The sequence below is a fragment of the Urocampus carinirostris genome, chromosome 1 (genome assembly GCF_059441175.1).
Source record: "Urocampus carinirostris isolate Australia breed hairy pipefish chromosome 1, RoL_Ucar_1.0, whole genome shotgun sequence".
Taxonomy (NCBI): Eukaryota; Metazoa; Chordata; class Actinopteri; order Syngnathiformes; family Syngnathidae; genus Urocampus; species Urocampus carinirostris.
In genome coordinates, this window is record NC_142349.1 from 11,399,210 (window position 1) to 11,423,448 (window position 24,239).

Consider the following 24,239-nt stretch of genomic DNA (forward strand, 5'->3'; position numbering starts at 1 on the left):
AACCATTCAAACTGATTAATAAAAACGCTGGCAAACGACTTTGATTGGGTGTGCAAGGCACTTCCTTCTCTCTCTCTCTCTCAGTGCAGTCTGCACCCAAAGTGAATATGATGAAATGCTTATCGTTTGCAGTAATTTGTGACATTTTTACAAAAGAACTTTGCATGCACATTATTTTGAAACCGTTATTAAGGACAAATTTCATGGAAAAAAATTGCCTCAACACTCTTAACTGAAGGTGGAAGACAAATTGTAAATGGCTTATTTACATTGATTTGGGACACAAGATTTGGCATTATTATCATTTCATAGATTTGATACTATCCATGCTGTTTTTTAGTTCAAGGAATTTCTACCCTACATCTAACAGAGTATGTGCTGGTTTCCATGGTTAACTGTAGCACTAGAAGCCTCCTGATCTGACTCAGATACGGCACCTTCATCATAGCATTGACGAGCGGTGGGCTGTGACAATACCGATACTGTGGAAAAACTGTTTGGTTCCGAAACGTTGAGTATCACATCATATTATACGCATTGGTTTACTCTCGGCTTTTGTATTTTTGCCGAAAAACAAACTTTGTGGTGATGATGATACCTCCTTTGTTTTGCTAACATTTTAATGGATCTCTGTCCCGTAAAGCAATGTTTCTTTAATCATCGGTCGGGATATAAAAATGGGCCGCGGACCTGTTTCCAGTGGGTCGCAAGCCATTGCGTATGCGAAGTAATGCTAAGAAACGAAAAAGATATTGCAATAATGCCAAGCCAATTGTGTTGGAGAGGGACCAGATCTCGCTTTAGTAGGATTTTGTTGGTTTTATTTCCTTTCTCTACTCGTAATGGGTCCCAAAAAAGTCAGTGATCAGTTGAAGGAATAGTGGAAAACAGTGACAAGATTAGAGTCCAAAAAAAAACAATTACAATATATAAATAGTGTACGCGTGTCTGCCATTGAAGCACTGCTGGAAGGTACAGTAATTGGATTAAGAATGTTATATGTATTTTAGCATTTTATCCGGTATATTAATCTTTATTATCGACATAACTAAATGATTAAAGGTATTTAGGTACATACTTTATTAAGATTTTGAATTTCTTTTAGTATGTGGCTATTTTAAAGCAATAGGGAGGGAGGGGCTTATATGTTATGTTGGCTTATTTGAGAGAATGTACAGTATTTGGAGCCATTTCAGTTTTCCTGGTTATTTATTCATTTATTTCAGGTGAATATAGTCTGCTATATCTGCTTTAAACAGCAATCCTTTCATTGGCTATATTTTAGAAGCCGAAATATATTTAGGTCGCAGTTGGTCTTTGGGGTGGAATGGGTGGGTCCTCAAGTCAGACCAGTTGAGAACCATTGTCGTAAAGGACTACATTTGGACCTATATTAAGATTATTTGTATAACAATTATTACTTTATGATACAAATATAAGCAGGCCAGTGAATAATCCATTGACAGAAAACTTGATCTCGTGCGCCGGCACAAACTGACGCACACGCACTGACATGAAACCCAACGTGCATGCACTGGCGCGCTTATTTAACCGTCGTGCATCGCGGATGGGACTGCTGGGCGTTGCAGGACGCCCGCAACAGATGCGCACCGGGGAATAAGCCCTTAATACCCCGAGGATTCTCAGGAGAAACACACCCGCCCTCACGCAACTAGTGGTGTTCCACGCGTGTCGGCATCCCCGTAGAGGAGGCAGAAAAGGAAGAAACTGGGGGTTCTCTTCTCTTTTTGGAGGGAAACATTTTACGCGTGCGGGTGCTGGACAGCTTGGAATAGTTCATATGGATTTATCCCTGGTGGCAACCAAAATGCGTCGTGGGTGAACCCGAAACTTGCACGCGCGTGGAATGACAGAATCGCTGTTCGGAAGGCAAAATGCCACCCAAGAAAAAGGTAAACATGGGCAACATTGTTTTTTTTTCCGTGCGCGTGCGTACAGAAGAGGAAGTGTCACAGGATGCGCCATCTGTTGCAATGGACCTTAATCCCTGCGCCAACCCCAAAAACCTGTCAGTGCGCGTGAACGTCCGCGTGCTGAAGGCCTATGTGTTGTGGATGTAGAAATTACGTCATCAAATTTATAAATTGATGGAACGATGAAGAGATGGTTTTGAAGTTGATGTTCATTCAGAGTGTTGTTTATTATTTTTCCGCCGAATTTGAAAGCCGGCTGACACTTGTTTATCTATAAAGAGATATCTGTCAACTTCAGCCAATTGCTGGCCTTACTATTTTTTGAAATTCCCTTAATTCAGCGATGATCAACTTTAAAGGTCAAGTCGTGTTTATTTGTGACGCCCTTAATCAAAAAGAGTCTCAAAGGGCTGCACAGACCACAGTTTATTGCAAACTATAGATTATTATTACACCATCCCATGATCTAAAACCTACATGAGGGCAAGGAAAAACTCAAAACCTCTACATGAGGTGAATGAAAATACCTTGAAAAGGGACCGCACATGAGGTAATTCCCCTTCAAGGATGAGCAGGGTGCAACGGATGTTACAATGACAAATAATACTCAGATATTGTCAACATGAAAAATAGGTCATTCATGAGCTAGAGAATAAAGGTGTGTGTTAAAAGCCTAGATTTAAACAGTCCCACTGAGGTTGCAGATTGATTCTCAGGGGGCAGAGCATTCCACTGCACCGGTGCCCGAATGGAGAAAGGTGTGGTCCATCAATGAGGTGTATGTGTTATAAATGGCCAAGTGAGTACAAAGAGCCCTTATCATTTTTTCCCCACAGCGCATTTAGTAAAGCCCTTCCGGCTGCGGAAAACATCACGTAGTAGGAAAAAGTGCTTTGGAGAGTAACTGCGTGCTCGGCACCACAGTTTTTTGTCAGTGTAGCATGAAAATGTGACTGTAAGAAAAGGCCTGTTTCAAGTACAGTCGAACCCAAAGTTTATTTGAGCGCTTCTAAGAAACGCACATACGTGCACGAGCAACCTAAAGAGCTTGACAGATGCTGCAATGATGACAACAGCCAGAAGATGGTGTCAGTGAGAAGAAAATATGCAAACAACCTGGAAAATACAACGTATCACCCATTTACTCACAGCAAGACAAAATGAGTAGGAAAAAAAAACAAGATAATTAGTGTAATTTTATCGATCAATTAAACACAAAAAACAATTCTTGCAACAATGTTTTTAGTTATTTCCCCACTTGCAGTAAAGTTCATGTTTGTTGTCATACATAGCAGATAAGAGCCGAAATGTGCAGGACGAGATTAGTCAAATAATTGTGAATTTCTTTTGCACAAAAATTGTTATATGGGGTACACAATTTCAAATGATAAAAAAACATATACAATACAAGGTATATGTTGCAAAGTTAAAGCTTAAACTTTTACATTTATTCGCAATTTAGTAAACAGTCTTGTTTAGGATTAAACTTGAAAACAGTTTGGATGCAGTAAACTGCTGAAATCAGTTCACGAGTGGATAAACAAATTGTGAAAAATATTCTTCAAAGTAGACATAAGGTGAAGTACTCACATTGTATTGCAAAAAGTATAATAGTGTCCGCTTAGTTTTGTGCTAAAAAAACAAAGCAAAATTCCACTGACATGCTAACAGTTGGCACGTTTTTTGAAGCAACAAATATTTTAACAACATAAATCTCATGTTCATAGATAGTGACTTCATTATCAATAAGTGTCAAAATATGCAGAGGTTCAGGGTTCAAGTCCAACTACCGCAACCTCTCCGCATGGAGTTTGCATGTTCTTCCCGTACTTGCTGACTTGGGTTTCCTCCAGGCACTCCAGTTCCCTCCCACATGGTTTCCCCAAAAAACGTGCATGTCAGGTTAATTGGCCGGTCCAAATTGTCCCTAGGTGTGAATGAGCGAGTGAGTTGTCTGTCTCTCTGTGCCATGCGACTGGCAGGCAACCAGTTCAGGGTGTCCCCTGCCCACTGCCCGAGGAGAGCTGGGATGGGATCCAGCACCCCCGCGACCCTACTGAGAATAAGCGGTGCAGATAATGAATGGATAATGGATGTTATTGTGCCCTGCGACTGGCTGGCAACCAGTTCAGGGTGTCCCCTGCCCACTGCCCGAGGAGAGCTGGGGTGGGCTCCAGCACCTCCGCGACCCTACTGAGGATAAGCGGTGCAGATAATGAATGAATGGATGGATGGATGGATGGATGGATCAATGGATGGATGGCTGTTATTGTCTCAATAAACTAATTTCCTGAATAAAATAAACTAAATCTAATTTTCAAAAACCACCCGAATGACAAAAAAAAAACAAGTTATTGTGAATGAAATGATTAGTTTCAGATTTACTGAACTTGTTTTTTTTTAACTAATTTAGTATCTGGTTAGGTCATTATTTTCTAAAGCATCAGTTGCTTGCAAAATGGATGAATGGAAGGATATTGAACAATACATTATCAGTTCGTGTTCATGAAGGACCAAAAGATTAGGGAAATAATTTGCTTTCCAATTTTTTTGAATATTAAATTTCAATTCGATACCAGGAGTGTGAAGCAGAATGAAATGGTTTAACACTTTACGGTTACATTGTCTCCTTTTATAATGCAAAATAGTTAGTTAGCGTCCTAACTGCAACAGGCGGCTCCTTGAGGCTCTCTAGCACTTTTTGAAAAACGTTTGATAATGGAAAATGATATGGTTTATGTAGGAGGGCAAATATGACACAAACGTTCTTAACATTTTCAAATAGATAAAGATACAAACCAGGGGTCTCCAACCTTTTTCAAGCTGAGAGCACCTAGTTTGATGTGCATTTCTAAAATAATAACTTATGATGTTATTATGATGTTGTTACTATGTTATTACCCGGTTAAATATTGGATATTAGACTCAGTCTACCTCTAAAAATCAAATAATCTTACTAGAAAATCTAAAAGACCCATCATGAGCCATTATAAGAACAGGTCCCCAGGCACCTTAATTGTCCCTAGGGGGCACACTGGTGTCAACAGACACAACGTTTGAGACCCCTGATATAAACAGTGTATATATAAAGTATGTGTTCCTTCCTTATACGGCTTATATAAAGCTTTACATCTTTGTGGCTACTAACATAGATTTTGTTAGTGTTCTTTTTTGGTCCAATATACTTCTTTTATTACTTTGAATTTCCAACTCGTGTGCTAGCCTGTCAATCCCTAAGTACAACTCGGGGTTTTGAAAACGATAAAAGGCGTTTTTGTTTAGAGGGTAAGTGTGAAGCGTTTCTTTAACTGGAGTACTGCCAGTGACCTCTCTTAAGCCTCTTAGACTCTCTTTCCATCCACATACCTCGTCCTTCTTTCCGGAGACAGAAAATGGGGCAATGTCCTATTGAAGGTTCAGAAAAGAATACTCTGGTTTCCATTCATGCGAATATGTTCGTGCTAAAGTGAAAATGGCCCGATAATTCCTAATAGCGTGCCTTTGGGAGCTCCTCCATTTGTTTATAGGACGGAAACAGTTGCTCGTGTACCTTTCGTTAGTTGTCAAATTGACATTGCCTCTTGAAACATCGAATGGCTAAAGCCAGTTATTTGCTTTAAAGAGACAGCGTGTATTATGTCACATTTCCTCGTGGTAAAAAAATAAAACACTAAAAAAAAAACAAGGTTGAAATAACAAATAAACACAAATGGACATTCAGATAATCGTATAATTTTACATAGGTTGAGAAATTTGTGTTTATTTCACACTACATAAGGCTCACCTAGAAGAAGCTGACATTATTGTTTGCCATCTTGTTGTGACGGTCGCACCTAAAAACCAAAGACCTTGTGAAAGCCTGGGCAAAGAAAATAAGAAGAAAAAGGATGCGGTTTGGTTTCTTTGAGTCTCCATAGTTTGTATTCTTCCTAATGCTATTTAGCACTATATTATGGTTGCACTGCACAACACAGCGACATCTAGGGGTCAAAAATGATTCATTTTCTCTTTATAAGTCGTGTAGAATCAGACATTTTGACATCAGGTGGAAGAAAAAAATAACTGAATAGTTTTTATATTACATACATTTTCTTGCTGAAAACAGATTTTGTGTGTATGAGTGGTGGATCCCGTTAGCCGCCTGCAGTTGCAGAAAGATGCCGGTCGTCTAGGGTCTCCCTTGCCACTGGAACCATCTTCTTTACAATCAAGATAGTGGCGTTGGGGAAAGCGCACCCCTTACGCCACTTTAAAAACCATCATTGCGCAGGTATCCTCTTTTACCTGAGTCTCCGACCACAATCCAGGATTGGACTGTTCAAACATCAGCAGACTCACAAATAAAAGAAGATGGTCATCATCGAATCGATGGACAACCCCAACGAACGAACGAACCCTTCTTTGGTGACTTTACCCTTGTAAAATATTGTTCCAGCCAAGTATCAGTGTAAAGCATATTCGGTTGGGGATTTTCTCATCTCATCTCATCTCATCTCATTAGCCGTACCGCTTATCCTCATTAGGGTCGCGGGGGGGCTGGAGCCCATCCCAGCCATCTCCGGGCAGTGGGCAGGGGATACCCTGAACTGGTTGCCAGCCAATCGCAGGGCACACAGGGACAGACAACTCATTCGTTCATTCACACCTAGGGACAATTTGGACCGGCCAATTCACCTGAAATGCATGTTTTTGGAACGTGGGAGAAAACCGGAGTGCCCGGAGGAAACCCACGCAAGCACGGGGAGAACATACAAACTCCGCACAGGAAGTCTGGAGCTGGATTTGAACCCACGACAGGTTCCCATGACATGAACTGTGCCGCACAAGCGCTAACCACTGTTATTTATTGTACAAAGGAAATCGATATAATCATTACATATTCTTCTTGGGGTGCTCAAATTGTTGTGGTCTTTTCCCATTTGATGTTTTTTTTAAGTTCCGATTATATTTACTGTTTCCCAGTAAGGTTAAAGAAAATAAGTTATAGAAATGTAAAGATTTGAAATTCTTTTCTTTCATTTTTTTGACTTGTTTTATTTAAACCTAAGAAATATATTCCCCGAATGACCCATTTACTAACTCATCTCTTATTTTTTGTAAACATTATTTTTTACACGTTAGTAAAAAAAAAAATCTCATGAAACATCTGAAATTTGAATCTTAATCTTAATTTCATTTTCCTGGTAAAATATAGTTACATCAGAATTACATTGGCACATCAATATCTAATGATGACTTAATGTATTACACTTGAACTCTCCTGAAGTAATCAAATTATGTAATATTTATTTCTTAATATTATCATACAAATGCTTCTTTTCAGATATATTTTTATTTTTTGAGTTCTTTTTCCTACCAGGTGTGGTACAAATAAAGCCATTTGAGAATTATTGTTTTTTTCCAGGGGCAATCATTGAGCCATTATTTGACTTTATTAGCCAATTTTTTTTTTTTTACATTTTGGTTGGTTTGTTTAAAGGGACACTGTGTAATATTATATTTGACCACTAGATGTTGCTGTATTATGTAGTGCAAGGGTCACCAACCTTTTTGAAACAGAGAGCTTTTATTGATTGGCGCAAAGGGCTACCAGTTTTAAATTCATTTCTAAAGTAACTCTTATCTTGTTATTACTATCGTAGGAGACTACACTGTCACAAATACATTTCCCCTAACCTATTACAACCACCAACTTCCCAACACAAGAAAAAACTCACAAGCCGTCACACATTCCCCTTTTCTGTCCCTTTTTTAAATTTGGTTTTTGCTGCGAGGATTGGATAACATTAATCACCCTGAACTGCACACCAAGACTCAAGGACAGATATTGTCTTCATTTACAGGAAGTGACTAGACTCTCCAGCTGTATGATAAAGTTTTAAACCCTCAGAGAGTTCGTTTGTTGACAAAAATGTAATTATGCACCTATGTATATTGTCATGATTCATGCCAGAGATGTATTCTGTTGCATGTCCGAATGAAACGTGCCTATTAATCAATACATCAATTGGAGAACTTTATATTGAAAGGCGTCAACAGGACTCTTTGACTGGTCACAGGAAACGCCTCTAGTGACTGACGATCTTATTGACGTTTAAAAAGGCAGACGGGAACAATGCTCTCTTTTTTTTCCATCTTTTTTTCTTTCTTTCTTTCTTTTTTTCTTTCTTTTTTTCTTTCTTTCTTTCTTTCTTTCTTTCTTTCTTTCTTTCTTTCTTTCTTTCTTTCTTTCTTTCTTTCTTCTCAACCAAAATGTAACGAAATAAAAAGATTTTCCCACAATCCGTTTGGCGCTAGGCATCGAAAAATACCATTCTGACATGCTATGAAGTGATTTCCAATAATCTAAATGAATTAATGATCTTAAAATGGGGCTTATTGATAAGTTCTTTCAACCGCTACAGAATTTCTCCACCCGCTTTCCCCCTTTACCACTGCAAATTCTCTTGTCGACAATGTCCTTTATCTTTTATTATTTGATGTTCTTGGAGTATTCTGTCCTTTTGAATAAATTGAGACTGTATTTTGGGGAGTAATTCTGGTGGGGAATCTTTAGCACCGTTGGTTGACTCGGTTACCACCGGATTATATTCTAAACCAATAGAATATAACTTAAAGCAATTCTACCTACACTATGTTGTTACTATGTAGTCACCAGGTTGTAACTATTAGACGCAGAGTCCAAATAGCCTCAGCCAACCACAAAAACATCAAGCCAGTGAGCAATCACATTTCCGAGAAAATCACAATGAGCCATAACCGGTGAGCTATTTTCCAAAACCTGTCCTTTACTACTCTGGTGTTCTTAGAGGGCTACAAGGTGCCCATGGGCACCATCTAGGAGACACCCGTTTAAGTGCAAATGAAAACGAGTGTTACACATCACAAGGAAGAATACAGACCACGGACACTCAAAGTGACCAAACCGCACTCTTTTTCTTCTCATTTGTTTGCCCAGCCTTTCACAACGTATTTGGCGGTTCCTGTTGTAGCAAGATGGCAGACAATCAGCTCCCTCTAGGTTAGCCTCATGTTATGTAAAACTAAAACAAATATCTCAAAAATAAACTTTTATTGGATAGTTCATGTATTTTTGCTCATTATCCAAATTAATATAGGTATAGTTTTTTTAATGAATGCAGTTTTATCTTACCGTTAGGAGGCCTTAATTAATACACAATGTCCCTCTAAAGATTCTTTAGCATAGCTGGTCCGTCTGTAATGAGTGTGTTTACCAGTTAAATGTGCTAATATCGCCAAAAAGTCAGAAAATAGTGAAACAGTTTTTTTGTCAATGTTCTGAGTCTCCATTTTGGTTCAAACAAAAAAATGCCCTATTCGTGTCATATGTCTGTAATTGAAGCAGCTCTAAAAAGTGCAAAGCCAGCCAGGTTGAAATTCAAAGATGGAAACGATCACACGCTACAATTATTGTAGTGTTCGTCTTATCTAATGGTTGTCATGGATTCTTTCCTATCGTTCCCTGTCTCTCTCTCTCTACTTAAATCCCAGATTGGCACATGCTTAATCTTCTTACAGCGGCACAATCATGACCCACAGAGCAAGGGAGGTTCTTTTATTGTAAGGCTTGCTGATTTCGTATATAACACAGAATAGTCTTAAAATTGTTGGAGAATGGTTTGCCATCTCGAAGTTGAACATTGTATTCAAATAGAGCTCGCCAGCTAACGATGTTGCATTAAAATAAGAAGCAGAATAAATGACAGCTCGGGCCGACACTCATTCGAGGGCCGGGCCTAAATGATCTGCTTGTAGATCATCCTCTCGTCAAGTAAGTGCTCTGAGTCCAAAATCTGTCCTGATTAGATTCACACTGCAGGGAAATCGATTTCTTAGCGTGGACGCGACCTGTATCCGATCTGTTAAGGTCCAGATGTAAAGGCACTTATCTGCTTTTTCACACCAAATTGTTAGGTTTTAAATATTAAAATGTACCGTTGACCAAATTGTTCGAATTAGTTATCTGACTCCATTAACCAAACACAACCTAAATTCACCTAACAATGCGCGCTCGTTTCTTGATGGAAAAGATGAACAAGAGACCGGCATTTCCACACGGGGGCAGATTTAATTTCATTATTAATTTAACTAAGTGTACTCCATCGAAAATAGATGAATTAGTGTCGTCGGAGTCTCTGACAAGCCTTCTCTTCAAGTCCTCTCGCTTCTCCTCTCATTCTCATTCTCACTCAGTCCCCCGGGCTCCACCACCTCTGAGAAGAGCGCCGCGATGTCTGGAATTAACTAAAACAACACAGAGCAGTTCTACGTCATCAGGACCTTGTTCTCAAAACAGAGTCAGAGTCCTGTTATCAACAGAACTAGACAAAATATTCTGCATTCGGAACGGAGCGACCTGTCATTGAACTATAGCCTACTTGGTGAAAATCTTCATTGCACTTAATAAATGTAACTTGTATTCAATCGTATAAAATCCTTTATAGTCAAATGTATAAAATCCTTCTAGACCCAGGCCACTTTGACTAGGTTCACAGTGCAAAGCATAATGCTCAATTTAAATTTTTGGGTGAAATCCAATGTTTGTGTAAGATCGTTCACATTTCAAACTAAATGCGACCTACATACCGCTCTCCTGTGACCTCTATGCATCTCCTGTGGGACAGGTAGCCCGCATGCGCAGAAGAGGACACCCATTGTTTGCAGAAGTACTCATGGATGCTAACAGCATAGCATAACTAGCATTTTTAAATTATTGTGCTAACGGAGGCTAAACAGAGTTGTCTCCCCCAAGTATTAATTAAATCCATGACTAAGCTCTCCCTCTATTAAATGCTCTCTGTGTTTTTGTTCACCATAGTTGTTGATTTTTACACTTGATGATGTGCAGATCGCATGAATGCACCTTGACCGCTCACACAAGGTCGCATTCCAAAAGATTTTCCCGATTGCCGATTCAAGGCACCTGCGACTGCCCAATTGGCGCCAACAGCCCTGAGAGCTGATTGGCTAAGAGACTCTTTTTAAACCCCCGGCTTTCAAGAAGACACCGTCAGATCGTTGGGAACCGATGCTCCCAGCTAGGCAAGCTCACTCTTTCAGACATTTTTCCTGCCCTGTTTTCCTCTGCCTGATACCCGTTGCCGACCTGTTTCTGGACCCGATTTTGCTCTGTTCTGCCATCCCGACATCCGACCTGTTTTGCCCCGCTACCTGCCTGACACCTGTTGCCGACCTTGTTTCCGAACTCGATACCGCCCTTGCTCTCCCGTCCCGGCTAACGACTAGTATTCCCACAAATCTACGATTATCCTCGCTCGACACGGAAGTGCTACTTCCGCGTTTCCAGCCACCTGCTACCCTTGTCCGTCAATCATTGGATCGTGGAAGCAAGCCCTACTTTCCCTCTTTATTAATAAAACTGAGAGAACGAGCGCTATTGGGTCATGTGTCTGTTTTTGGTCTGTTAAACAGATACGTAACAAGGATGCAGTTTAAATAAGCATACGAAAACACCACAATGATGTCTAGGAACATTTCTTTGAGAAAAATGAGTTCATGTTTTTGCCAACATTATTCATATAATAAATAACAGGAACAAAACGGGAGGTTTGACTTTAGGTATTTCATTCAATATCTACAGCGTACTTACAATATTTCAACTTTTGCACCCACAAGTTCTAGTCCTCAATTTCTACATGCAAATTGAAAGTGAATGTTATCCCTCAAAAACGCTACTGTTCTCTCATCGTTTCATCTGTGTCAACGTCAGGTCGCTGGACTTTCCTTTAATTCATGAGGGACAATGACAAGCCAATGCAAGACGAAGGCCTCATTCTCGTTTTTGTTCACGCAACATCACATACTGTATGTGCTTGGCTTTGAATTGGTCATATGATCTGGAAACAGGTGACCTGGGCATATTTGGGGGGAGAGGAAAATGGCAAAGCTGAAAACGTCACTCTCCACCACTAGCCCCGTCACCCTTTCCTCTTAGTTCCCTCTGAACGGCTGCCCTAAAGGTTAAAAGCATTTGGCGTGGTGGGAAAAAAAAGCATAAAGGCTCTTTAAACTCACTTTGGCATTGTTAACAAATACCTGATGGAGAAAATATTAAACTTTCAACATTTTTAAATACACCTAAAAGGATGCACCCCACCTTTAAGCCTGCAGCCTTAAATCCAGTGCAGCTCATATAAAGGCAAAATTGAGATTCTTTCTTAGATTATGCGCATTTAATGGGGTGCGCCATGTGGCCCAGAATTTACAGTAAGTACAATAACTGTTGAAACCGTGAGTACGTGTTTTACTACTTTGTGGGCAGAAATCCAGCAAGACATTGGTATAATAATAGGGTACATTATTGTGCCTTCTTTTAGGGAGAGCGCCACGACTCAGACGCTGCTGATGAGCGAAACGCACAGGTTCAGTTGGAGAAAGCCAAGGTTCGTCATACCAGCCTTCATTCCCTCCCGAAATGCTCTTTCTGAGAAGACCATGAATTAAAGAGATAAAGTTTTTGAAATCAGATAATTTCGATGCTTTTTGCATGCTCCTGTCCTCAGTACCGGCCTGTGGCTTTCGCCGTACGCTGCAACTTCTCCTACACGCCAGCAGATGACGACAACGTTCCAGTGCCAGGCCAGGCCATCACCTTTGAGGCCCGAGACTTCCTCCACGTGAAAGAGGTTGGGGGCCTCTGGTTTCATTCTAGTTCACTCTCAATTCAATACACTTAATCCTTCTGTACCCTTCCCCACATAAACTAGACAAACAATGATTGTATTGGCCTGCGACTGGCAACCATTTCTGAGGATAAGCGGTGCGAATGGATGGATGATTTTATTGGGTTCACTGTACTATAGAATAAGTCTAGCTCTTGGCATCTCAGTATGTTAGTGATACCAAACGAGTGTCATACGTTTTTATTTTAAAGGAATATTGTGGATTGTTTAACGGCTTATAGTGGGTAAAAGATTCATCGAAAAACAAAATGATTTGAATTGTAGGGAAAATATGCAAACCATAATATAAAAGTGCATTTTTAAAATAGCTATAGGTCAAAGAAATTGCTTTGATTTTGCATAACTCGAGCCTCATCAAGAGGGAGCTGACATGATTGTATACTATCTTGCTGCTACCGCCCAAAGCCCTGGGAGAGTCGCAATTGGGTTTAATGGTGTTGAAAGAAATTGCTGCACAACATTTGATTTTTACAGTGAAAATTTAATAGTGAATATTGAAAATGCTATTGATTTCATCACTTAGAAGAAAACTGAAAGTCTGACGAGAGGAGAATATAAATCAGATGAAAATGGTGTGTTTTGCTCACTTTGGGTCTCCTTACTTTGTATTTTTCCTTGTGCTTGGTAACCCTTGTTTCAATTGCACTACGGACAACAGTGACATTTAGCGGTCCCATTTAGGGCGACGTATAAACAAACTGAAGAGTGGCCACTTTTCCCTATCAGTCCTAATTGAACAAAATAAAGTACCGGTAAATTTAACAAGGGATATGGATTTTATTTTAAAAGTAGCACAAGTGACAAACATTTTTTTCCATGCTTGTGGTCTCTGCAAAATAAGATCTGTTTTAAACAGATATGATTTACAAAATCAAAGCAACAGTTACCTTTCATATATTTTTTTAAAACCAAGAAATACGAATTTCTTTTCATCAGACTTATTCAAGATATATCTTGCTTTTTTCATGCAAATAATTATTTTCCTGTCAATGTAAACCAGTCGATGGGTCTTTATTCATTATTATTATCATTATTATAGTTGTTGTGATTATTTCTTATAAATTGTAATATGCATTTTTTATATAATAAGTCACGTGAGTCAGGTGAGAATTATCTTTATAATATATGTTGAGGTCCACTAGATAATTGACAGTGGACCACCAAAAGCCCTAGTTCTGACAACAATAGTGGAGAATACAAAGAAATATACGCGTGTATTGCACTTGTTTAAAGTCAAAAATAACAATAGAACAGGTCAACCCCACGCCCTCCTTTTTTGAATAGATTTTAACTGTAGAAATACAAACAATGTTCCCTGCTAAATGAATTGAGTCACCAGTCACCATACAGAATGTTGTCTCTGTTGCTTGTCATTACTAGTCCGGTCACTCATGACCAGCTAAGTCACATTTGTTTGTAAAACCCTTAATCACAAAAAGGCTCAAAATACTGCACAGGCCACAATTACAACATCCCCTGATCTGAAACCAGCATGTTTACAAGGAAAAACTCAAAAACCTCAGCATGAGAAAATAAGAAACTTTGAGACGGGGCGACCAAAGAGGCAATCCCTCTTCCACAATGACCAGGCTGCCATGGATGTAGCATCGGTAAGAACTAAAATTGTTCGCATACTCATTACGCAAGGCGCCATTGCATTCACAGAAGTTCAACAACGAATGGTGGATCGGACGGCCTGTGAAGGAGGACGGCGTGGTGGGCTTCATCCCCAGTCCGGTCAACTTGGAGACCATTCTGATCAGAAGAGAAGTCCAAGCCAGGAAGGCAGCCAAAGCTTTAGCCAAGTATGTCCTTGTGAACAGAACCTGACTTCAACAGTGCTCTCAAATCAACTCTAATCTATTTTTTTTAATGTTAGCAAAGCAGCATCACAGGTGGCCCAAGATATGAACTCAAAGAAATACACACCTCCTTCGCAAGGTAAGAATATGTGATTAGCAGTCACTCAGTAAGTTGCCAGCTTGACAGCATGTCTCTTCCAACAGCCAATCAGCAGGTGAAAAAGAAGCCAGTAAGTCTATTTTCTTTCTGAAATGCAGCTAGCTTTCCATCTACATTAATGTTCACAAGTTTGGAGTTGCTTAGAAATGTCCTTACTTTTCAAAGAAAAGCACTATTTTTTTAATGAAGATAACAAAAAAACTAATCAGAAACACCCCCCCTTATAGTGTTAACGTGATAAATAACAATTCTAGCTGCAAATGTCGTTTTTTTTTAATTTAATATCTACATAGGTGTACAATATGTTTGCTAATTGCGTCATAAGGGTAATGGATGGTTGGAAAACCCTTGTGCAATGATGTTAACACACCTGGAAACAGTTTAGCTGGTAAGAGAAGCTATACAATTGACCTTCCTTTGAGGTAGTCGAGTGGCTGTAACATCACATTCGTGGGCGTAATTAAACTTTCCGAATAGCCCCCAAAAGAAACGTGTTAAACTCAACAGTTTGTTCTTATACTAAGAAATGAAATCACCAGCGAGCTTTTCCTGTAATGGTGTATACTACTCCCTTCAGAGAACAGCACAAACGGGCCTTTACCAGAAGAGAAAGAGAAGTGTCGTGACTACTTGTCATTATAGTCTCTAGTTTGAGAAATAGACGCCTTAAAGGTCCTCGACTAGCAGCTTGGTTGTAATTTTTCTTCAGTAAGGAGGCGAGATGCTGGCCTTCAAGGCAGAGTGATAAAGAAAAATACATATCTGAGACTGGCCAAAAAACAGAAGTGATTAACAAGGGGAAAATATACACAGATTGGGAAAACACAAAATTGTCAAACTTTTGATCGGTAGTGTAAAGATGTTTTCCTAATCCTCACTACATTCCATCCACAACATGTCAAAGTTTTTAAAGGTATTCGGTGCAAGTGAATTTTGTTGTATTGCTGGGTACAGGGTGAGCAAGTGTCCATGTACGACGTGGTGCCGACCATGCGCCCAGTGGTTCTTATGGGACCTTCATTGAAGGGTTTGGATGTGAGATCATCCTCATACATTCCCAGTTTTATTAAATGGGTTACATTTCCTCATTCACTTTCTTTTCATTCCAGGTGACGGACATGATGCAAAAAGCCCTTTTTGACTTTCTGAAACATCGATTTGAAGGCAGGTCAGTGAAAAGTCATTTTGTTATTGAAAATCATTTGCTGGTCTAAGCGGTTATTGGGTAACTGCTCTAGACCAAAACATTCTTTCCTGCAGAATCACAATCACACGGGTGACGGCAGACATATCCCTGGCTAAGCGCTCAATACTAAACAACCCTGGGAAAAAGGCCTTAATTGATCGGACCAACACACGTTCAAATTTAGGTACTTAAAAACGTCTTCATGTTATCATGGGCGACATGCTGATGTTATTCCGCCCCACAAAATATGATCTTGTTCTTTCTCATTGCTTTTTTTGTCACAGATGCTGCTGGTACGAAACTCATTTTCTTATAATCAGCTTTTGAATGCTTCATCACCCTGCTGCTGGCTTTCACACCTCTCCTGTTGCAAAATGTTCTTGGTGTTGCTTCATGGGTCTTCACACCATTAAATGAATGTTCGAAGCAGCATTCAAATCCATACTTTTTTCAACCAATGTTTGTGATTTAAATGAGTTCGTCCATTCAGACAAAAATGTTACTTGTGGGGTGTTAGCAGGCTAGCTATTAGAACTGTTAACTGTTACATCTTACATTTGAGTAAACTAACTTGTGTAACATAATAACTAATCAATGACGAGCAGTCAGGTTGGTGTCTGGTGAGGCGCAGTCAGATTTACAAATAAGTGAACCTACATATTATACCTTAACTTATAAAGTATATGCGCTGCTCCTTTTGAATAAAAGCATCGATAGATAGATAAAAAAAAAGTCCATGCAACCAGAAAGAAAAAATACAGGATGGTCTGACTTGCTGTTCGCTTGCTAATAATATAACTAATTCTATTGTTTGGTGCTGAGCCTCACCTATCTCTCTGAACTGCATACCACTGACAGTACAATTATCACATAAAAAGCTTTTGTATTTAGAAAAATGCACATTTGCAAAGTCGATCTTGTGCCATCACAGCTCAAATCCAAGGAGAGGTGGAGCGCATATTTGAACTGGCCCGTAGTTTACAGCTGGTGGTTCTTGACGCGGACACAGTCAACCATCCGTTACAGGTGTCCAAGACCTCCCTGGCGCCCATCCTGGTCTATGTCAAGATTTCTTCTCCAAAGGTAAACCTTTGCAAGTCTTTGGAGAAACCAGACTTTTGTTTCACCCGTGAGTGCAGCAGACCTGATTGCATAAAACATTTTTTTTTTTTTTTGTTGGAAAATATATTTTTTCTGATACAGTATTACAGATATTATTTACAGTATATTACAGTATTCTTACTTTTCTTTTTTTCTCAATTTTTATGTTGTCTGTCCATTGTGGGAAGCTGCAAATGTTGACATTTTTTCCCTGTAACATACATTTTTTTTAAAAATCAGGGAAAAAAACAGCAAAATTATCTGTCACCATGGGAAAAACGTCTTCCTCTTTTTTACCATAAATTCTGAACGTGTTTTTACTGTTACTGGTTCAATTCACAGTAAGTAGCATTTTTGAGATCATTCAGGTGTCAGAACCAGAACTAATGGTAGACCCAATCGCGTAACATTTCAGACAAAAATTTATTGGGATCTCGAGGAAACAAAGGCCAGGGATCCGGTGATCGCTGAACAGGAGGAGCAAGCAGCTCACGGGATCGGCGCGGGATCGAAATGCGGAAGTGATTCGCCGGGACGGAAGATCGGAGCGTAGTCAGGGGCAAAAACGGGTCGATAGCCGGAGCGGGAGATCAGAGCGTGGTCAAATGGACAAAACGGGTCGATAGCCGGAGACAAATGGGAAAATCAGGAACAGACGAGTAAGAAACGGATGAGGACGGGACAGACGGGAGCCAGAGTCAAAGTGCTTGCCTTGCGTATGCAGAGGTTCGCTGACGGACTGAAAAGGACTGACTGGCGTACTGGGTATAAATAGGAGGGGAATCCCTCAGGCAACAAGCAGCAGCTGGCGCCAAACGAGCGGGCACAGGTGAGGGCAATAAGTAATCATGACATCAGGGGGTAATGCTTAAAATTTACAATTCAACGAAACAAAAATATGATAAATACATTGAAAACAATCAAAATACTTAGAGTCTGATGGACTACTTTTAAAACGTTATGACAGCAATGCTGGCAGTGTTGCACAGCCAATTTGATGAGTAATATAAAAAAACCTAGCTATATAATATGTGTCCTTTTTGACAATGTATTAATGAACTCAGTGAGTTAAAACGTGTCACTGAACAACAAATTCTTTGGTATGTCTAAATTTCCCCCAGCTGGGCAAGGAGGCCACATCAGATATCATATTTTGCAAAACCTTCCCTTAAAAATAAACGTATTATTTCATCCATCGTCATTATTCTATGCTTTTAAGAATTGGTGGATAATGTAGACCACACATTTGCAGAGTTCAATGGGTGGTGTGCCATTTATACTAATTCAAACAAACCATTCTTGGTGGTGTTCATATCAAGTTATTCAGGAAATTATTTTGTAAGTATTGTAAAAAAGAATTTGCACCTCAAGGCCATGCTGTCTGTAGTCATATATATATATATTTTTTTTTTTTAAATATTCTGCAGGTTTTGACCAGGTTGATCAAGACCAGAGGAAAGTCTCAGACCAAGCACCTCAACGTTCAGCTTGTGGCTGCTGACAAGCTAGCACAGTGTCCACCGGTGAGAATCATTTTGTGGCCAGATTAGAGAAATAACAAATGACGTGCAGTCATTTGAGGCAAATAAGCTGTGCCTCACCTGTCATCATGGACGATGTAAAGTTAACATCAGATTATATGGTTATTTTTTTCAGTGTTCGTTCTCATTTTACGTCACAATTTGGGGATTTTGTTTTTAAAATTGCTGGAATTTCACATTATGTCATGAATTTTATGGATACGATTGTTATGTAACATATTAGTGAATTCATGATCCCAAAGGTGAGAATCACCAGGTGAAGTATGTGTGTGTCTGTGTGTGGAGTCAAGCTCTGCAACGGTTTGCAAGACTAGATCAAACAATGTCCAACTATTCACTTGTTCAAATTTAAATACCAAAAAAACATTCCTGGCGGAATACAGAGATGAAGAAAATCGGGTATGAGTGATACAAGAGATTGGGAATAGTGTTTCTAGAACTATGATTAACTTTGTGTTATTGTTGCTGTTGTCATATTATAACTTATTATTAATATTATTACAATTGTAGTTATATAATTGGTGTGTTTAATAGGGAAGATGAAGGGGTTAGGGAATACAGTATAAGCATTTGCTTCTGATTACCCCTTTTCGAACATATTATGTATTATTATTTTGGTGTTGAGTCATTGTTTTTGTTCTGTTTTTATTTTAAGTTTTCATTCATTCATTCATTCATATTACCATGCTGACACTCTGCAGATGCAGAATGAGGCACTCAATTCCATTGCCTCATGGCTGAGGGCTATAGCGAGACCAATGATTCTGGTTTGGTGCACACCTCTTTTGCAAACAATAGAATTGGTGATGGTATTATCAAGCCGTGTTATTTGAGTCAGATCAGGCGGCCTCTTCAGTTACTGGTAAATGTGGAAACCATTACCATCTGTCACATGTGTAGGAGCAAACCCCTACCCAAAGAAAACAGCCTGGAGAGGGATGGACACAGCCAGGCTGTACTTGCCCAAGACACATCATAGGACCCAGGTGGTTAATGTGTCCATGAACCGTGATTAACTAGCCATCCAGTAATATTTCTCTCGTTGTATTGACTAATTTTCATAATGGAGAATTATAAATCTATTGATGCTTTTATTCAAATAGAGCAGTGCATAGACTTGTTTTATAAGTTATGGTCAGACATTTTTTTTCTATGTTACCATGAATGAAGAAGATGCAGGTTCACTTATTTGTAAATCTAACTCTGCCTCAAAAGACACAAACCTCACCGCTCATCACAGGAAATCTGCAAATTTGAATACAATGTTAAATGCAACCAGCAAGCAAATTGTTACTAGGGGACCAGGTTTAATGTGAAAGTATTTTTGTGTTTTTCAAGTGGAACACATACCTGTCAAGCTCCAGGGCTCTATGCCCTTAAAAACCGTCGTATTTTCCCTTACAATTTACAAAATAATCTTACGCCAGATTTTTTTTTCAAACGTGGTTATTTATGTAGTTTAACATGCTATATTATACATGTGTTTCGTTATGTCATATATATTTTTAATTAACATTTTGTTGTGAGATACTGAGTTGCTCGACATGAAGGAGGTTTATTATAAAAAAAGTTCCAAAATTGAGTAGCTTGAACGTTCACTGTAGAAGGAAAAAATACATGCAAATATAATTAAGTAGAATAATACATTTTCTTATTCAAATTATGAATTCATTTTCTGCATTAAATTGTTGTTGGTAATATACTGATTAAAGGGATAACCACAAACCTGTCTTTATTCATTTTCTCCTTTTATACTTCCTTTTTTTCTTAACTTCTTTATACAACATAATCATTCGTAATATAATGCATCAAAGCAAGTGAGCTGTTTGAGAGACGGCTCTCTTTAATGAGTTGAGCCGAAAAAGCCGGTTCTCTAAAAAGAGACGGACTTCCTTTCACTACACAACTTCCACATGAAATCCGATGTTGAATGATGCATGATGGGAAATCCCCAGGCGGCAGACGCGTGGGCAAAGTAGCATCAAAACGCTCGCTTCGTTTGCAACGAAAAAAATGACACCGATATAGAGGCTACCGCTGCGAACTGATTTGACTTGATTGATTTGCCGTTTCGTGATAGTCAGAGTATACCAGATGGTACCCATAATTGACAAATTTGCGTTTTTCCGTACAGATTTTCTTGTACGTCGTACACGTCTCAAAATGCATAATAAACATACTTTGTACAGCAAAAACGTACAGGTTGACAGGTATGGGAACAATAAGTACTATGTAAAAGTGTGCACATGAAAAACATTTTCTAAACTCAATACCTATTTTTTGGGGCGGAAAGGAATGGTTCGACGTCATCTTGGACGAAAATCAGCTGACAGACGCCTGCGAGCACATCGCTGACTATTTGGAGTCGTACTGGAGGGCCACCCACCCGCCTGAGATGGAAAGCGCCAACGATTTGGTGGCCCGGCTGGCCGAGAACACGCTACCCACCAGTCCCACCGTCGTGCCGGTCGGTAACACGTAGGGTTTTGTGCTCTATCGTAATATTTTATCCCCAGTCTGTCTCACTTTGTAAATAATTTGATTATTTGTTGAAGTCCACTGTCATTCATCCATCTCACATCTCATTTTCATGACCCCGTCGTTCTTCCACCGAAAAGATTCACAAGTGATGTTTTAGGTGAGTGACCATTGCATTGTTTTTATCTGATCTTTTTCTTTTAAAATATAGTACTGAAGATATCTGTCAGGTTCAAAACAATGTCAGAGACTTTTGAGTTGCAAACAAACTTGTTTATTAAAGAAAAGTAAGCAAAATGGACAAGGCAAAAGCACCTTTGGATTAGCATGAATTTCATGGACTGAAGCATGAGCGCCTTTCTTATACCGTTTCATGGACTCTGATTGGAGGATAGAATAAATCACGTGCTCATAAGAGTATTCTGATTGAACGATTTATTTGGTTACATGGTGTGATATACACTGTTGTGTATAAACAGGGAAAGAAGAGAGAGTACACTCTTCCAATAGGAGGCAAGCTAACATAACAATATACTTGAAGGGCGTACCGTTTTTTTAACAAATTCCTTTAAATGATTCATGTGATACATCACAGCAGTTCATTGTTTGAAAACAGACAGGGAGCTTAAACTGTATGGGTTCGGGTGTGTGTCATACTTTATTATACTTCAAGCGTGCCAAAAAGTAGTGTTTCTTTCTTCTTCTATGCCAGAATAAGTGACTTGCGGTAAGGTTCATGTTTAGTGAGGTGCAGTCAGATCCCCAAATAAATGACCCTACTGTACAACTTATTCATCGTTTGATTGCCAACAAAAACAAGCATTTTTTTCATGACAATGTATAAACTGTATCATCAAAAAAATAACTTTTAAAGTGTGATTGTCTTCCCTTTACTTATAGTTCAAGTCCATTACACTCCTTTTGAATAGATATGTTGATCATTCTTTTGTCTCTTGGTTTAATTTGAAGTCCAGTATGGAGAAGTCTTTCAATTTAGAGATGTAATCCATTTGTTGGAATAAATGCCAAGCAATATTAGAACATTTTCATAATGGTTGCACTTGAATTTCTGTTAGCTTGTTAATACTACTTCTTCTATTGATTGGTCGTCAGAAAGAGCAGAGTATCAGAATCACTAGTCATGGTCTCACTATCATGAGGCACACAGTTTTCAAGTGATTTTCGACGGTTGCACGCACTTAGTATTTTAATATTAAATGTGAGAATTGAGCGATTTTGAAGAGGCAAATCCAGACACTGTGAAGTTAAATGAGACAGAGCTTTAACACTGGATGAATATAACTTTTAAAATACTTCTAATTTTATATTTACATGATAATAAGTGAGGCTGTGCCACACTTGCCTCCGCTGACCCTGACTTCAAATCACTGGCCGCAACCTAGCTATCGTCGTCTTATTCCATGCAAAATACTAGCTTTTATACTAAAACTATCTTCATCTATACTGAAAACTAGTGTCATCATTGTCTTGTGTGCAGAAAGACAGTGCCGGCTTCTTCTGCGCTTGAAAACTACCATTGTCTTCTTTAACATCCAAAAACAAGCTTGTTTTACTTCGCAGAAAGGCTTGACACCACTTTTGGCCAATAGCAGGCTTTTTTTAATAGTTCACAGCCTCTGTTAGCTTATACAGATCTGTTTCCTAAAACTGGGATCGCCTCATTTTGCTCCAAATACCTTTAGCCAGTAGTGACCGGTTCAAAAGAGGATTGACATAATGGTTAGCCAATGAAATTCCCAACATAATTTTATGCCATTTTCCAGGGGTATTTTTAAATTAGAGCCGAAAATGAGTGTGCGTAAATGCAACCTGGGATACAATTTTGCGTGTGATCGTCGAGCGCAAGTGAGCACAATCTTTGATTGACTTCTGGAAAGAGAAGTCAAACCTTAAAACTCTTTCACAATGTATAAAAGATTGGCCGAAGTAAAATACACATTTGAAGACTTTTCATAGCTGTAAACTTGTCTTCTCCAAATGGGCATTTTTGGAAATGGCTAGGACTACCCTTGAAAAAAATGTGTAAAATACAAGGTTTAGTTTTTCAGATTGTGATCAAATTTGACAATGTACCTGGTAAGGTTTCAGGTAAGGCTATGGTCTCACCTGTTTTCCAGCTAAGATGCCCATGCTACACTCTTTTGCAGGCATTTGATTGCAGAAAAATAAAAGAAAAATCAGGCGAAAATGAAAACCTTTTATTTCTGTGTGTTTCAACTCAAATTACTCAATGTTAGTAGCACTTGCAGTGATTTTTTCAGTTTGGGACCAAACTTTAAGAGGCCCACCTTTCAAATGAGACTCAAACCATCCATATTCTCCAAACTGTTCAAGAACAGCATTCAGGAGGGAGTTCTTTGAAGTAATATTGCAAACGTTTTGTACAGCATTTGTTGTGACGAGTTGACTTCCCTTTTTTTTGCTACGGTCTACGGTCTCTCATGGAAAAAAACTACCCAGCGCCTCGAAACGCCACGTAACACTGAGATGTTAGCATAGCGACATTTAGCGAAAAAGAAACCTGGCCCGACCCAAAGGTAATGATTGGCATTTTAGGCCAGACCCAGGAGGTCGGGTTTTGGTTTTAGATCTTACCTCTATTCTCAAGCTCTGAACGTAAATTTGGCCAACCATAATGTTTTTTTCTTTTGCCAGGACGGGCAAAAGAGCAAGAAGACAGCGGCCTCCAAACGTAAGGGTCCCCAGGAAATCCCCCCCCGGCTAGAAAAACCTGACGAAGATCAACGAGATGACGATGAGGAGGAGCATCTCCTTTCTATGGAAACCAAGCAAGTGCAGCACTCTCACCACCACCGCCACCATCACCACATAACTGAGGCAAGCTACAGACCCGAAGAGGATAAGGAAGGAGAGGAGGAAGACGGACACTTTAACCACCGGGACCGACACTATCATCATCAACGCCGCAACGACAACGACCACCACCAGCCACATCAGCGTTTGGTCACGGACCACGAGGAACACCACAGCAGACAGCGAGAACGGCCTCGCACTAGAGATTGGGACAAGGATGGAGGAGGGGACGCCAGGCTGAGCCACAGGGACTCGCACTTCCATTAATTTCTGCTTTAACTCATCAGTATTGTGTGAAATTCTTGATTGAAAGACATTTGTTTGGAGCATGTTTGACGCCTTCATTACAATCGTGACTGATTTTTTTTTTTTTTAAACAAACATACAAAGATCAATTGCCGAAATAGCATTTGAATGAGTGACATGCGATGAGGCTCCTGTCTGGTGAGGCAAAGTCTGATTTACAAAGAAATGAACT

General features: G+C 39.4%; 1 protein-coding gene across 1 annotated transcript; it reads left to right on the forward strand.

Moving 5' to 3' along the window:
* Positions 1–1,575: 1,575 nt before the first annotated feature.
* Positions 1,576–24,239, forward strand: cacnb2b (calcium voltage-gated channel auxiliary subunit beta 2b). The gene is made up of 14 exons (XM_088326456.1): positions 1,576–1,913; positions 12,293–12,358; positions 12,479–12,601; positions 14,324–14,463; positions 14,538–14,599; positions 14,665–14,690; positions 15,575–15,655; positions 15,730–15,788; positions 15,881–15,990; positions 16,091–16,099; positions 16,738–16,889; positions 18,335–18,430; positions 20,742–20,915; positions 23,603–24,239. Exons 1-14 carry the CDS (start codon positions 1,896–1,898, stop codon positions 24,026–24,028), a joined length of 1,542 nt encoding a protein of 513 aa, XP_088182582.1. The 5' UTR covers positions 1,576–1,895; the 3' UTR covers positions 24,029–24,239.

Coding starts and splice junctions, on each gene's coding strand:
- cacnb2b (XM_088326456.1), top strand. Junction 12,359..12,478: donor TTCAGTTGGAGAAAGCCAAG/GTTCGTCATACC, acceptor TCCTGTCCTCAG/TACCGGCCTGTGGCTTTCGC. Junction 14,600..14,664: donor ATACACACCTCCTTCGCAAG/GTAAGAATATGT, acceptor CTCTTCCAACAG/CCAATCAGCAGGTGAAAAAG.